We start from the raw sequence: 14515 nt of genomic DNA, 5'->3' as shown, positions 1-14515 counted from the left end.
TCTTCACTGGACGTGCGGGCCCCAGCATCTCTTCCACTCGTTTCGTTCCTTCGCCATTGTCATCCAAGATGTTCTCAAGCTTCGTGAGTGACGTTGACGAGGTCCTTGAGCCGTATCCAGCTGAGCTCTTAGCTGGTCCATCCGTGCAGCGAACACGTCACCCCATCTCGTTGGCGGTCTCCCTCGGGGGCGTTTAGCGTCCCTTGGGATCCACTCTAGCGTTCTTTTAGTCCATCTATCATCGATTCTTCTCATGATGTGACCGGCCCATCTATGTTTTGCTTTCGATATATAGTCCGCTGGGTCGCGAAGACGGAACATTCCTCTTAAGTCAGAGCTACGAAGACTGGCAAGGCGTTGTGTGCGCCGGTTAAACTTCAGTAGACATCTCTCAAGAGCTCTGAGGTTAGTAAGTAGCTTCCTAGACGTGGCCGCGGTGTCTGCCCACGTCTCCGCTGCGTAACAGAGCGATGGAAGGAGTGTCGAGTCGAACCGATGGGCACGAAGATCTTGGTCCGTCAGTTGGTCAGTAGCTTCCCTGACGGCTGCGAATGCTGCCCATGCTGCTCTCATTCTTCTATTCAGTTCTTCCTTCAAGTCGTTTTCCATGTTCATAGAACGTCCGAGGTATACGTATGACGGAGTTTCCACGATTTGGGAGCCTTCAAGTTGTACTCCTCCGTCCTCGCAGTGGGCGTTCTTCATGAACTGTGTCTTCTTTCTGTTTATTCGTAGTCCTATTCTCTTCCCTGCTTCGTTCAATTCGTTGAGCATCGTTTCTGCTTCATTGGTACTGCTCGAAAAGAGAACGATGTCGTTCGCGAAACGAAGGTTCGAAAGAAATCTTCCATCAACACGTATGCACCTTTCTTCCCAGGATAGTGATTTCATTATCCATTGCAATGCATAAGGCTTCGGCGATATAGTATCGCCTTGTCGTACCCCCTTTCCAATGGGTATGGTGAGAGGGCGGTGGAAAAGCTGTATCCTAGTCGTGCATCGTCCGTAGCAATTGGCTATGGTCCTCACATACGACGCGTCCACACCTTGGTCGACCAGCGCTGACAGTATTGCATTCGTTTCTACGCTGTCAAAGGCTTTCTCATAGTCGACGAAGGTTAGAACAAGGGGCAGGCGGTATTCACGGCAAACCTCTATGACCCTCGACACGGTCTGGATGTGGTCCAAGCAGCTGAACCCCTGGCGGAATCCAGCTTGTTCTTGAGGCTGGGTTTCATCCTTTGAATACTTTGTATAACACGCTCAGCAAGCATATCGGACGGTAGTTCCGAAGGTCCTTTCGGTCACCTTTCTTATGGATAAGAACGGTTCGCGAGGTCTTCCACTGGTCTGGGATCCTTTCTTTCCGAAGATAGGATGTCATGTGCGCTGCTAAGATTACATGAAGCGGATGGCCACCAGCCCGAAGAAAGTCTGCTGATATAAAACCAGGTCCGGGGGCTGTGCCAGGTTTCATGCTCTTGATAGCGACTCGTACTTCCGAAAGGAGAATCCGTGGTGACAGAGGAGGGCTGGGCTTGACACAGGAGTTGATGAACGGAAAAGGTTCGAGTAGAACCTCTCCGTAATGATTTCCATCTCACGACGAGAAGACGTGCGAGTCCCGTCTTCGCTCAGCAAGGTTGCTAGCGGAATATTATATTCGCGGAGATCCCTGCGGCACTTCTTTAGACTCGTTCTTCTTTGTGCTGCTCCTAGAATCTTCTTCTGTCTGTACTTCAAAAGATCCTCCTGCAACGCTTATCTGCGGCTAGTGTTTGCTACTAACCGCTCAATGTGCGATGCATTCGGATCAAACCTCAACGCCCTTCTTCTTTCCAACAATTCCTTGGTGGTCTTTGAAATTCGATCCAAGTTTGTCGTGCGCGGCTTCGAGGCACGTTCAGCGCAGGCTCGTAATCCTCTGAGCAGCATCTCGTAGTCTACGTTTCGGTCCTCCTCAATATGCCACTCACCTTGGGACAAGGAGTCCTCGAGTACGCAATCGTCGTAGACGACTTCTTTTCTCCATCGTTGCCGATAGCAGGTGTTCTTTCCCATCGTGTGGCTAAGTCGTATTTTCGCACGAAGGAGACGGTGATCAGAACCAGTACAAAAGGATGGTACTACTGAGACATCAAGTAGACACACCTCCGGTTGGTGAGTATGTGATCGATCTCCGCACGAGTCGCGCCATTGGGTGATTCCCATGTCCACCGACGATGATCTTTTTTCATGAAAAGAGAGTTCCCATGAAAGAGGCGAGCGGCGGAGAACAGCCCGGCTAGACGATTGCCATTTTCATTCCGGTCCCCCAGTCCAAATCTTCCAATCCTGTATTCCTCTTCTGTGGCCTTTCCTAGTTTTGCGTTGAAGTCTCCGACAACGAATTTATAAAAGGACTTCTCGTTGCGGACTACTTCCTCCAGCTCCTCGTAAAACGCGTCCAATTCGGAATCATCAGCTGCTGATGTTGGTGAATAGCAGTTGATGATACTGATGGATTTTTGGCGCAAAGGGCGGAGGCGAAGAATGGCCAGACGAGGTGACAGGATCTCGTGAGAATCGACGAGATGGACGACAGATGGGTGCACAACAAAACCAATAAAGCCTACATTTCGCGACGGAACCTTCTCTTCACGAATGACGACTGTACCGTCATTCATCTGTCGTACGTCGAACCTTCTCCAGAGCAATCACGTAAAATTTGATACGCTCTGCAGCTCCGAGAAGGGCATGCAGGTCAGCGTCTGTGGAAACTGTTCTCGCGTTGTAAGTACACAGTCTGAAATAGTCTCCATGGCGAGTCGTGCGTGTGTCGCCTTGGTCCAGAATCAATGACGTCCTGAGCAAGCTGAGATTTGATCGCCTCTCACCGGTCGCCATACCGTCCGACGTCTGAGACGGCAGGGCCCAGTGTGCAGGATACTGAGGCAGTGAATACGCTGGAGTGGCAAAGAGACTTTTCCCCAAACTAAGCAGCCATGCCACGGCGAGCTTAGCTTTCACCACAGGTCGTCGCCCAACCTATATGGATCAGGAAACCACCTTGCGACATTTTGCCAAGACGGTGGTGAATCTTAGCAGTGGTTTACTCTTAGCTAGGCTTCCGATCCCGAGAAGTCGGAATGTCGGATGTGTCGAACTCCTTCTCAGCTTGGGAGACCCTGCCGGAGGACGAACCTCCGTGTGCATCGCAGTTCGACGCCCAGTGTCACCTCCACGTCACTATGAGGCGGTAAACCGTTGTGGAGGTTTGGAAATACTGTTGAGTTTACCCTTATGATCTGGAACATTTTACAAACGTATTTATCCGTCAGTGTTGCAATGTCAGTGCTCAAGGCGCTCTACAAATCAGAGAATCTTGATCAACGTGAAAAGAAGTCTCGATCACCCTGATCAAGTTGACTCCCGTTGTTTTTTAAATTGATTGAAGCGATGGCTACACCTGGCTTGAACTATCGCGATCCTCTCATCCACAGACTTCCGATTCGGGTCGCAAGTTGTTCAACGTAGTCAATTTTCTTTGCAATACACGTGCTGACGAGGTTACCAACTCCTCTTTTGGCGCATGTTCCTAAGATCAGTTCTTCTCCTTTCATGTACGTCGTTCAGTAGCTTGCATCGCCGGTGTCGGACAGTCCGATGGTGGCTTTCCGGCGTACATCACCAAGTCTTCAGCGGCGCTTTAGATGAAAGCATACATGCGTTGACTGAGCCGTTCTAGTCCTATTCCATGTTGACACCCTGGATTACTCGCCCAACCCTGTCCTTCTTGGCGCTACCTTATCAAGTTTTCCTCCAGAGTCAGGAGACTCCTTCTTATTACTCCGTCCTGCAATATAATTTTAAAAGCCATGGGCAGGTTGCTGGCTTCAATTCCCATGAGATAGGGAGAACGTTTCGTCAGCTTTCAGTCTGCGGTTACCCCCTTCCGCTATTTGGAGAAGTGCCACGTAACCTCGATACTGGTATTCCTGTGATCCCTATATTGAAGGAGATCCGGGATCAATCGGTGACCGTGGGAATACGAAAATGAAAATAAAGTGCAAAGAATAAGTCAACTTCCAACTTCCAATCTCTTATGATTCTCAATTTAGTGAGAACTTCAACTCCTCTGTCTCCGCTCATCTAGAACCCCGCTAGACCTTATAGGCGAATGATGTCACTCAGTTGCGGCGCTACTTGTGGCTGCTTGTCATCGCATGCTTTCTTCCCACGCTGCGCACATTGGAATAAGAAGACTTCTTCTTCGCGATGCCCCATTCAGTTGATTCCTTCTCACTTTACATTTGCCGGTTCGGCATGTGATATCCGAGCGGATTCACTTTGTTTATGAGTGTCGAAGCAGTATGTTGACTAATTTCTGTTCCCCCTCGTCAAAAGGCTTTGCTCTGCATAGTATGACTTTGTCAAGTAGAATTCCGCTATCGACGCACATACTACGCAATATTTTGTCCTTCCCAGGCGGATGAGAGGCATCGCTCAGGGAAACATTTGTTATTAGGTACTATCCAGTAGCAGATAATTCTTGAGACTTAGTTTGCGAGTTACACTATGCGGGTAGGGGTCAAGAAAAGAAAGTTCCCAATTTCGAAAAGCAAGGGTTTTATCAATGAGGAAGTCGTTTTTAATCAGAGGGTTCAAGAAACGAGATCGAGAAGAGTGGATTTTATAGCTCTTATAAATGTAAGCAGTTACTTCGTGACCTGATCTGTAAACTAAAGCGAATGGTCGATGAAACCTACTTTATGGGTTATCCTTTTGTCAATCCCTGTGTTAAGAATTGCATTGTCGGATGAGATGAAACTTGTGGTGCTATCAGCCCTTTAGATTCTTGATTTGAAGAAGATGTTCCGCTGTAATAGCTGTAAACAACAATAACGAACTCTGTCTACTGGTGAAAAGAAGCCACCATCGAACATTCTCTCGAATGTTGCCATTAGGAAGAGCCAGATGTGCAGCAGATTCCTGGCAATTCCCACACGCAGCGGTGGCGAAGTTGAACACGAATCTTCTCCCAATTTTTACTTGCTTTTTCGTGCAATTACCGATCATCTGGCGACCCTTCTCGAGTTTCATCCTGTTGTTTTTCGAAGCTAGGCGCTTCATCCTGTCGTCACAAGCGCCTTGAACTCCTACTTATCATTCGTTAGCTGTTCTCTCAATTTTCGTGGTTATTCTTGTTTGAGAGGTCTTTTTGTGTTCTCCTTGCATGTCTTTTTTGAAATGTTGTCTTTGAGATCGAATGATGGAGCTCCCCCTGCCTATCTCATACGAAACACTTGAGGGACGTCGGTTCTTTTCAGCGCTGTTTCGTTCTCCACTGATCACACTCTTTCTGTGAATAATCCTTCAGTAATTTCAGCAATGTCATATTTTTAGCGTATCTTATAACAAGCGATTTAATCTCGAAAGTTTGGGTACAGGAGAAGCGAACACAGTCCTGATAGTATCGATAGCTCGGAACACTGCTCGAGTTTTTCCACAACGGACCTCCTCATCTCAATCAGCCGAAGTAATTGAATGAGGAGCGTCTTAATTCTCAATCCAACTTCCATTTTTGACGATGTCTTCCTCTTCAAATTTTTACAGTTATACGTTTTTCCTAATCTATTTCTTTTACTTCGTTTCCGAGCTTCTTCCACGCCCAGTGACAACAAAAGCGTCCATCATAGTGCTAAACTCTGCTATACTTGGATCAAAATGACATAAAACACGGAAAGTTGCGTAAGCGGCTGCGGAAGCGGTACGATGGAGACAGCGGTTGGAATCGGGTGGACCATAGCGAATTGCAGGGATGGGTGGCGTTAGCGAGGATCTTTACACGATCCCAAGCGCTACGCTCCACCGCTCCCCTTCGCAAGCGCAGCCCCTTGCGCAACTGTCCTTGCTTCATGTGGCTTTGACTCGACTATATATTGGTTCCTTAAATGTGTCGTGAATCATTTTGTAGCAAGTGCAGTAGCCATTACTCCATCGCTCAAGCACCTGTTCCTGATTTATGCTGAGGTCATTCGAAGTATGTTCTTCGTCTGAGCATTCGATCGTTTTCGAACTTTCCACTCCGCTTGAAGCGTAGGCGCTCCAGCTCACGATACCGAAGAATATTCGGTGAAATATAATATTCACCAACAAATATTGTATATTTCTGTTATGAAGGGATAGTACTATATTTGTTGAATTAAGGGATTTTCTCTCGTGTTTAACAAGTACATCAACACAAAAAAAAACAAAACCTGTTGTTTTGGTACACGTTTAGTGCGTTAGTTAGGAGAATAAATAACAAATAATCTAGCTATCTCTCAAAGAAAAAGTTTCTGTTTTTTGTCCTCTCATGTGCTTCGTTTGCGGAATAATTTTTGTTATATTTTTTCATTTGTTTTCCATAGGCAATTTTGCTTCTGCAGTCATTGCTCTAATAAATTCCCTTATTCTAGGGATTAACACACTGCTTTACTGTGCTGTACATGACAGCTTTCAAACGCATTTGAAATGGAGGACTGTCATCCTTTATCCAGTAATATGCTGTGCAACTCTGGAGAAGCTCAAAATCTACTCCAAAGACATCTGCGTTTGTGTAGATGCGTTGGACATTGCCATCATTCTAATACTTGTAATAAATCGCATCGTGGGATGCGATTAGCCAATATGAGCATGTTCACGCTGAATTCTCATATAGATCCAGAAAAAGGACTTGTGGAACAACATCGTGTGATCTTCCCTGCTCTACGATACAACTTATTGCTGAAAGTAGAACGGTGGCAATCCACGACGCATCTGCGATTGTACTGGTTTAGAATCTTCTGTTTCTTACTTGAATTACAATAGTGAATCTGTGGGGTCCTCGCGTCGGATCGCAGGCGGACTTTTTACGAACGACGAGAGACGATTTTATGGATTAGTGGACAGAATTGAGCGTAATCGCGCTCATCGTGAACTGATCGTGAACTGCACCCCTACTCTAACTATTCGTGGACAGATTCATCCCAAAACAGTCAATCTCGTGATGTGCTGCCTTCAACCTAAAAGCATCCGCATGATGTTTGTGTATCCAATTTGAAAGTGCTTTGCCCCTCGATTGTTATGCGCCTGACGTCATCGAGCGACTATGCGTAGCATGGCAGCAAATCCCTCGAAACTTCTCGAAGCGAAGTTGAATCTCAGGTCGGGCAGTTTAGTCCTCAAGCTTTTTTTTTCAAATAAGAGGCTAGTTTATTAGGGTGCTCCTTAAGACATGTTCACTTTTGACGAATTCATGAACATCAAGACCAGTCTATTTGTCATCACGAGACATGTTTACCAGGTAGGAAAGAAATAGATGAAAAGCGAATAAACATTCTCAAGAAACTAAAAATGGGACAGTCCAACAGGAAAGTCCTGTGCGACTACTTTTTCGAAGGGAACATACTACAAATTTGACCCTTTACTCTCCAGCAAAACTGTGTGAGGAACGGTCTCGTTACACTTTTCCTCCTACGAGGCAACTTACTACATCCCATGTCCTAAAGAGTAGAGTAGAGTCGCACTGCAGACCCAGGGTGTTGGAATGTGTCATGTAAGAGCGAAGAGTGCGACGGGATCTTTGCTCACGCTGTTTTTCCAGGCAACTACGAAGAATTGAGAGTGACCGGACTCTTATCCCGGACTCCACCCGCATCCGTTTAGGATGAGGTACCAAAATCGTCGAATTTATAGCACCTTGCTTTCAAATAAAGTTTCAAATTTTAAAATTAAAAAATACATATTTTCTGAACCAATGATTGAGCGAGCGAGCGAATGTACAAAATTTCTGTGCTTGGAGAAGTCTTTCGTTCAGGGTTATAGCCATGAGGAATTTCTTTGCTTTCTTTTCCTTGGATTCCCCATCTCCTTATTCTCTTCTCCCCTTTTTCTTTTTTTCCCCCATTTTGATACTCAGATCTCCCTTTAAAAGCAACCAAAGTGCATAAATTCGAATCTCTGTAGTTTTAACTGCGCTTATTGAATTCAGCGTATCTAATTTGAGTTGCATGGACGAGTTTGTTCTTCACTGCTTATACGCGTAATTACATATGCACGTGGACATTCCATGTGAATACTACGTTCAGCAGCCAGCAATGTTGCGTACTGCACTGAACTGACATGATGTTTGCTTCGTCACGGATATCAAGGAGAGTTAGAAGCCAAAACTGATCGATTTCTGTGATAGAACTGTTTGTATTCTCGTGCCAGTACTCATCACAACTCGCCTAAATCGACAATAATCCGCTTTACTTTACTCTTTACTGTGTGATTGATTCAAACTACTTGGATGTGATGATTTGTTAGATCCTCTAACAAAAATTTCTTCTCGAAAAAAAGTTCCGCGTGGGATTCACATGTAGGTTCCGTGCGGATCGGTATTTCTGGTATTTCTGGATGACACTTTTTCCTATTCTGTTCACTATCGAATATCGAAAGTACAAGTCATGCGACACTTCACTGCTTCTGCTGCTCTTACACCGCATAACCACGAGAATTAACAGTGTGATATTCGACATGGCATTTAGAAGAGTATAAAGGACACAGCCACTATTTTGGAGCTAATTCTTTGATGGAAAAATCGCAATTTGACGACGCTATCTTTTGGCCCACATCTATTTTCTTATTTATAGGTATTTATAGCGATTGCTCACGGTCTGTTGCGCCTGAAATGTACGGTGCTCCTCTCATTCTTCTTCCTGCGCTCATACGAATGCTTTCGATGGGGCAGGCCGAAACCAATTCGAAGAAATTGTAGGAAAGTTTGCAAAAATTGCGACTGATTTTATAGTCGACGTGGAACTTGTTGTAACATGACAACGCGGCGCGTCCTCGCTGAAGGCGTCTCTCTACAGTATGCGGAAGGGGCAGCTCGGATTGCTTTTCCTTTTCCTTTCTACGGTGTTTGGCTATTTTTCTCGTGGAGGCTCAAGTTTTCTCATTTTTTAGATTATTTTTCTCGTTTCTTCTGCTCCTAGGAAGCCTCTAGGATCTTTGTATGTACGAATTCAATCTCTGTCACGTTCTGTGTATTGTGCGTGATAAGCTCTTGTTGTAATCGAAGTCGTTGTAACATCTCTGTAACACCAGAAGAATGTAAGCTTTTCGAAGTTAAAAACTGGGGCAGAAATCCAATCCGTGCGAACTGGAATCTTCTCTGGGGAGATCCCCTGAAATCTGGAGAAACTTCTGAACCCTAGCTGAAAAGGGAATTTTTTACGGCAACAGGAGATGAAAGCGACTACACAAAAAATGGAACAGAAAGTGGATTTCCACAGGCTAAGATATTGGAGGCGCACTAGTAGCAAACAGCGATAAAACTAATGGGCTAAGACTTCAACAAGACTGTGTAATCCTATTTATACACAGTTCTACAAAATAGAAATAACTAACACCATTGAAAAAACAAAAAGGAAGGAAGTCCGGTCGGCTCTCTGCGTACTGTAGAGCTCAGAGCGAGTCTTCACCGAGGACGCGTTGCGTCACCGTGTTACAGCTCTTTTTACGCCGACAGTATGGCTCATTATGAGGCATTTCGTAGCATCCGTCGAAGCTGAGCATCTGTCGCCGAAATTAGCTTATTTCAGACAGTGCTTTGGATCGATAAACAATTCGCTGTTAGTTAATGAATAGAAGTATTGATTTCCAAATAGTTGGTGTATTTTTCGAGTCCAAACTCCAAAAGCTAATGTTTTTTGGCCATTCTGTTTTTGGGAATACAAAGAAAGGGAACAGTTTCAAGAAATACGAGGTGGCTGCGAAATCACCGTTTCGCCTAGGCTTCGCTGTTCCGGATCGTTTCCACGCTGAAAACAATCACTGCTGGGCGGCCGCTGCACACTGACGGTGGCGGACAGCCGTGTGCTCAGTTGCTGCTTTCTACAGCTAATGGATCTTGTTCGAGTTTTACTTGTCACAGCGATGATCGCTCGGCTCAAAACACATTCGCCGAGGGTCAGCGAAAGAAGACGCCAATCTCTGATTCGTGTTCTACAACTCTGAGTAACACTCTCGGATCGCTAACAATTTTATTATCGTCGTCTGATGACTTCGTCGGACACGCGTCCAGTGATGACACTCAATTATTGAGGCCACTGGTGCGCTGCTCGAGTTCAATCCTAGAAGTTAAAGATCTAGTCGTGATGGCTCTACATCTCTGCCAACTTCTTTTTACTTGGGAATATCAGGAAGCTTGTTTCTTTTGATCTTAATTCCATTTCTGTGCCATTCAAATCTATTTCGCTACTTCATTGTCATTTTCCCCTCGTCACCGATTTCGTTTCACTATTCCGCTTTTATTATGCTCTCCATACCTATTGAAACTGATTTATAACAACTGTCGCTCATGAACTTCCATGCATACGAATCATTGATTGCCATAATTTCGGGCTGAACTTTCGAACCTCCAATACCTTTGTAAGGTGGGAACTCTAAAACCTGTCTGTCTGTTGGAATTTTCAGGCCTTCACGTTTCCTGTTTACCTTTTTTATCCTTACGTTTGAATTTTTTTCTGCAGAAATTCTGTGAAATTCGATTCCTTCTTTTTTTATTTCACATTTCGTTACCTATTATAACCTCCACATTTTCACACATATTTCCCTCTACTTTTCATTTGTTATTTGTTGAAGCTATCAGCTTATTTATTCACCTATATCACTGTATTTACTATTTACTTCATTTGATTTAATTTAATTCGAATTATTCATGCATTCAAGCTTCACTTCCATGCTTTTACGAGCCTAATTGTTACCTGCTCGCAATGGCTTTAACACAGAACTCAATCAGACATTTGAGCGCTCTGCGGACAGTTACGAGCCATATATCTTGCTGCTCACTTATATATTGAACGTTACTCAATTATTGCAAGAAGTCGAGCACACCGCAAAGGAACAGTCAGACCATCCGACTACCTAATAGAAACATGAAATCTTCGCCAACAACTCAGCGCTTATTCACGCTGAACTGCAGGGCATCGTCGAGTGTGGGACGCGACGATAGGCTTCCCAGCTGAACAAGTCGTCAAGGATAGGATGAGCCGTGACGAACAGACTGTTTCTATGCAAACTGCTGGTGAAGATCGTGAAGTTTTGGCTGAGCTTCACTCAGGGACCAAACACGCGATGATATCAGCCCGAGTCAAGCAGGTACTTCAGACACTCAAGGCACTCGAGGTGTAGAGATAATTTTTAGGGGTAGGGTTCTTGAAACAAGATGGAACGGCAGAGAACTCACCGGTGCTTCGCACGTGCATTTGCTACAAACGATATCGAAAGGGATGTGACATCTATGTGTTCGTTGAAAGCATTTATGTCTGGAGATGTCCGCCTCTGAGTAACCGAATAGAAAGGAACAGATGGCAACCAACTGATGTGATTCTTCAGTGCCAGTCTAATTTCAAATATTTTAAACCCAGTGTTCCTTGGTACATATTTCATAGATCACCATTTATCTTTTTCAAAAATGGTGCACATTTCCTGTTCCTTCTTAACCACGGTCATCAGACTGCTGGCAATCAGCCAACGGACGCGACCGTGGTGAATCGGTGTCACGTGTGTCAATTGTGTCAAGCAAATGACAGAGAAGAAAAGATAAGTCCATTGACAAACAAGTTTGCATTTTTCATAAACGTCTTTTCTGTTTTCGTGCTACAAGAAGTGGAAGTATGCGTGGTGTCAGCCGTACAGTTGTATTCAGCTGCATGCCACGAATTAACTATCGACCGATAACGGTTACGATCCGTTAGAACAGCTGACCAGCAGAATGGCGAAATTTTGAAACTCTTCCGCTCATAGCCCTCATACCATGTGATTGTACCCGTCTTATCAGGTGCAGCGGACCTTCAGGGTGAAGTCCTCTGAAATCCACTACTGTTCCACAAACGGAAAGTCTTTCCGTAGATCATTTAATGCCTTTTCCTGTGTGCTACTTTTCTCACATGACTTATTTCCGATGTGAGATTTTCTTCTCTTCACTTCTTCCGTTTTCTCATTCAATATTCTCCAAATCGCGCAGAACAGGGTCCCCGTCAATTAAGATGTTTTCGCTTGAACCGCGGGAAAAACAACAACTACTGGACTCAATCAGTACAACGGTCGATAACTGCAGATTTGAGGAAAAAATTCCTTGGAGTACGAGAAAAAATCCTTAACATTGGACAGCAAAGAAGCAAAGCAAAGAAAAGAACGATCCGTACACCTTGCTATATCATTAGCGCATATTTGCACAATACTACATATATTCAAAGATGAGGACGTCGCTTTCGAATAATCAAAAAAAAGAAGTTGGAGGTAAATATCCATGAAAATACCCGTAGTGAAAACAAGTGGCTAAAATATTGGTTTTGTAAATATTTCGGGAATTCTTTTGATCTATCAGTTTCATGATATTTCTAACAACTTCATTTGACAGGATTTCCGATTGATAATTCGATGAAGTACAATGTTTGCTTTGAGAGCAGCATTCAAAAATATTCCCGATTTTAGTTCTACCCTATAGAAGATAGGATTCATATAAGAAGATAGAAAGTAGGCAGATGGGGTAGGCCATGCTTATGTGCGCAGTACAGAGTATAACATGGGATGCAAAAAGATACCTTGATTAGCTTAATATTAATATTTATTATATATTTATTTAATAATAACTGTAGAAAAATCCTTGGAAATCAAAGTCCGGAGGAAATCATTCTCGGAAGGAAAGGTAGATTGCGGTATCTTGCAGAACATGCATTTGATTTTTTTGTATAATTAGCACCTTCAAGGACTTTACGTTCGCAATATTTCTCTTGAATTCTGGATCGATATCAGTAGAAAAAGATTGGTGCAGAAAATGCCTGTTTTGTGCTATCAGAGCTTATCCTCATTTATTGTTGGTAATTCCCGGATTGTCACTTTATATGTCATGATAGTGTTTATTTCAAACCTTCTTTTTCTGCATATGAGTTGAAATCAGGTGCCTATTTGATCTAATACTTAGCTATTGGTGCTGCTATTGTAGCTACTGGTAGTTTAATAAACTATTGGTGTGATGATAGGCAGAAGAAAATTCTAGCAATTTTCTTGGACGCGTTGAGAAAGGTTTCTGTTCTACCTACTCTAAAAATATTGCAGTGGCTCGGCCGGCTTCAGCTGGTTACTTCGGACGAATCTTGCCCCGTTTATATTACAAAAAACCTTCGCAGCATTGTCCACACCGCTGTAATATGAATGAACCCTCACGCAAAATGATGAGGAAACTCTTCGCGCATTGTCAGCAGCTCCTCGATCAAATTTGCGTTATTGACTGATCTGTGAGATGCTATCGCCGCTACATCACCAATTTTCAGCTTAAGTCAAAGGTGAAGGAAAATACTATCCCTTCACGATACTTAAAAGGCAGAAAAATTAAAACTATGTGTCGAAAAAAATTGCAGAGGCCGACAAAGCGTAGGTATAGGATTTATTGATTAGAGAGCGGATTTCAGCAGTTGAAGATGACGTACGAGAAAAGAAAATCTAAGAACGGTTGTAAAAAGAAGGCGTTAATCTAGAATTTCATTTCTACCAAACGCTGTCAGAAGAGGGAAGCACTTCTCTTTATTAGGAAACGTCCACATTCTCTGTCATTTCTTCCCTACAAGATAAAAGTGATTTGTTGCTGAGGTCCTCGCTTTTAATCGAAGAAGCACTGTAGTCCTATGATTCACAATTTATTTCGTTATATATCACGATTTCTTTTGCTTTTAACATATCGACACATAGCACGAGCAGAAACAGCATAAATAAAAATGCGATGTTTTATTTATTTTGAGAAAAAAGAACTTTTTCCTGCGAATCTATTTCTTATTTGCTGCAAATATTACGGGGTATCTGGTGATTTTAAAAGGCATAATTCGGGACTGACATCAAATTTTATTCTTTATCCTTTGATTATTAAGGCAGGTCATGCCCTCGGCATTAGATGTGTACAACTGAGTCAACGTAATGACCTCCCGTTCACCACCGCATTAACAGTTGTGCTTTTATCGCTGTCTTGTGAATGATTACTGAGAAGTCGTTGTTGGTTCTCTGCACCCACTTCAGATAAACAACGTTGCACTCTCTTTCAGTGTTCTACGTGACTTGTTCCACAAATAAGTCCTTTTTTTGTACTTGTTCAGCTTCCTCCGGATTAGTTCTCCGTTCGACACTTTGCTGCATCGCAGTCACATACGCGAGAGGAACAATCAACCTTATGCGTTCGATTCTTTGTTCTCCTGATCACGTATGATCTAGTAACTCAGAATATTCCTCATTAATGAGTAATTTTAACAGAACACTCAATCTGTCATTATTATTTATTTTAATTGTCTTCTGTCTCTCTGTTCTGTTCCGATATTTATGGACGTCTTCTACATGCTTCTTCGTTTCCTGCAATGATATTTTGTTGCGTCTGAAAATCCACCATCGTACTGATCTCGATCAAAGTAATCAAAGAGTTTCACTTCAGGCTTACTACCGCTACTGAAATTGAAGGCAGTACTCTGATAAACACCAT

The 14515-nt window shown here is 43.6% G+C and overlaps 4 protein-coding genes across 5 annotated transcripts; all 4 read right to left on the bottom strand.

Annotated features, from left to right (window-relative positions):
• Positions 1-3: 3 nt before the first annotated feature.
• RB195_019481 (uncharacterized protein) lies at positions 4-774 on the bottom strand (the record flags this gene model as incomplete). The annotated part of the gene is made up of 1 exon (XM_064187340.1): positions 4-774. The coding sequence occupies one exon, from the start codon at positions 772-774 to the stop codon at positions 4-6; it is 771 nt and encodes a 256-aa protein (XP_064043221.1).
• RB195_019480 (uncharacterized protein) lies at positions 4-2061 on the bottom strand (the record flags this gene model as incomplete). Of its 2 annotated transcripts, XM_064187339.1 has the most annotated exons (4): positions 4-1220; positions 1309-1532; positions 1580-1732; positions 1790-2061. In XM_064187339.1, the coding sequence occupies 4 exons, from the start codon at positions 2059-2061 to the stop codon at positions 4-6; spliced, it is 1866 nt and encodes a 621-aa protein (XP_064043219.1). The 2 variants fall into 2 exon arrangements, with proteins under 2 accessions (XP_064043219.1, XP_064043220.1); XM_064187338.1 differs by lacking the exon at positions 4-1220 and having other exon boundaries at positions 1474-1732.
• Positions 2062-2126: 65 nt separating this feature from the next.
• On the bottom strand, positions 2127-2666 carry RB195_019479 (uncharacterized protein; the record flags this gene model as incomplete). Its single annotated transcript, XM_064187337.1, has 1 exon — positions 2127-2666. One exon carries the CDS (start codon positions 2664-2666, stop codon positions 2127-2129), a length of 540 nt encoding a protein of 179 aa, XP_064043218.1.
• A 932-nt stretch (positions 2667-3598) lies between these two features.
• On the bottom strand, positions 3599-5082 carry RB195_019478 (uncharacterized protein; the record flags this gene model as incomplete). The annotated part of the gene is made up of 3 exons (XM_064187336.1): positions 3599-3686; positions 3766-3835; positions 4890-5082. The coding sequence occupies 3 exons, from the start codon at positions 5080-5082 to the stop codon at positions 3599-3601; spliced, it is 351 nt and encodes a 116-aa protein (XP_064043217.1).
• Between the last annotated feature and the right edge of the window lie 9433 nt (positions 5083-14515).

The sequence above is a fragment of the Necator americanus genome, chromosome II (assembly GCF_031761385.1).
Source record: "Necator americanus strain Aroian chromosome II, whole genome shotgun sequence".
NCBI classification, from domain to species: Eukaryota; Metazoa; Nematoda; class Chromadorea; order Rhabditida; family Ancylostomatidae; genus Necator; species Necator americanus.
The sequence above is the reverse complement of the archived record's forward strand: the minus strand, read 5'-3'. Positions and strand labels throughout refer to the sequence as shown.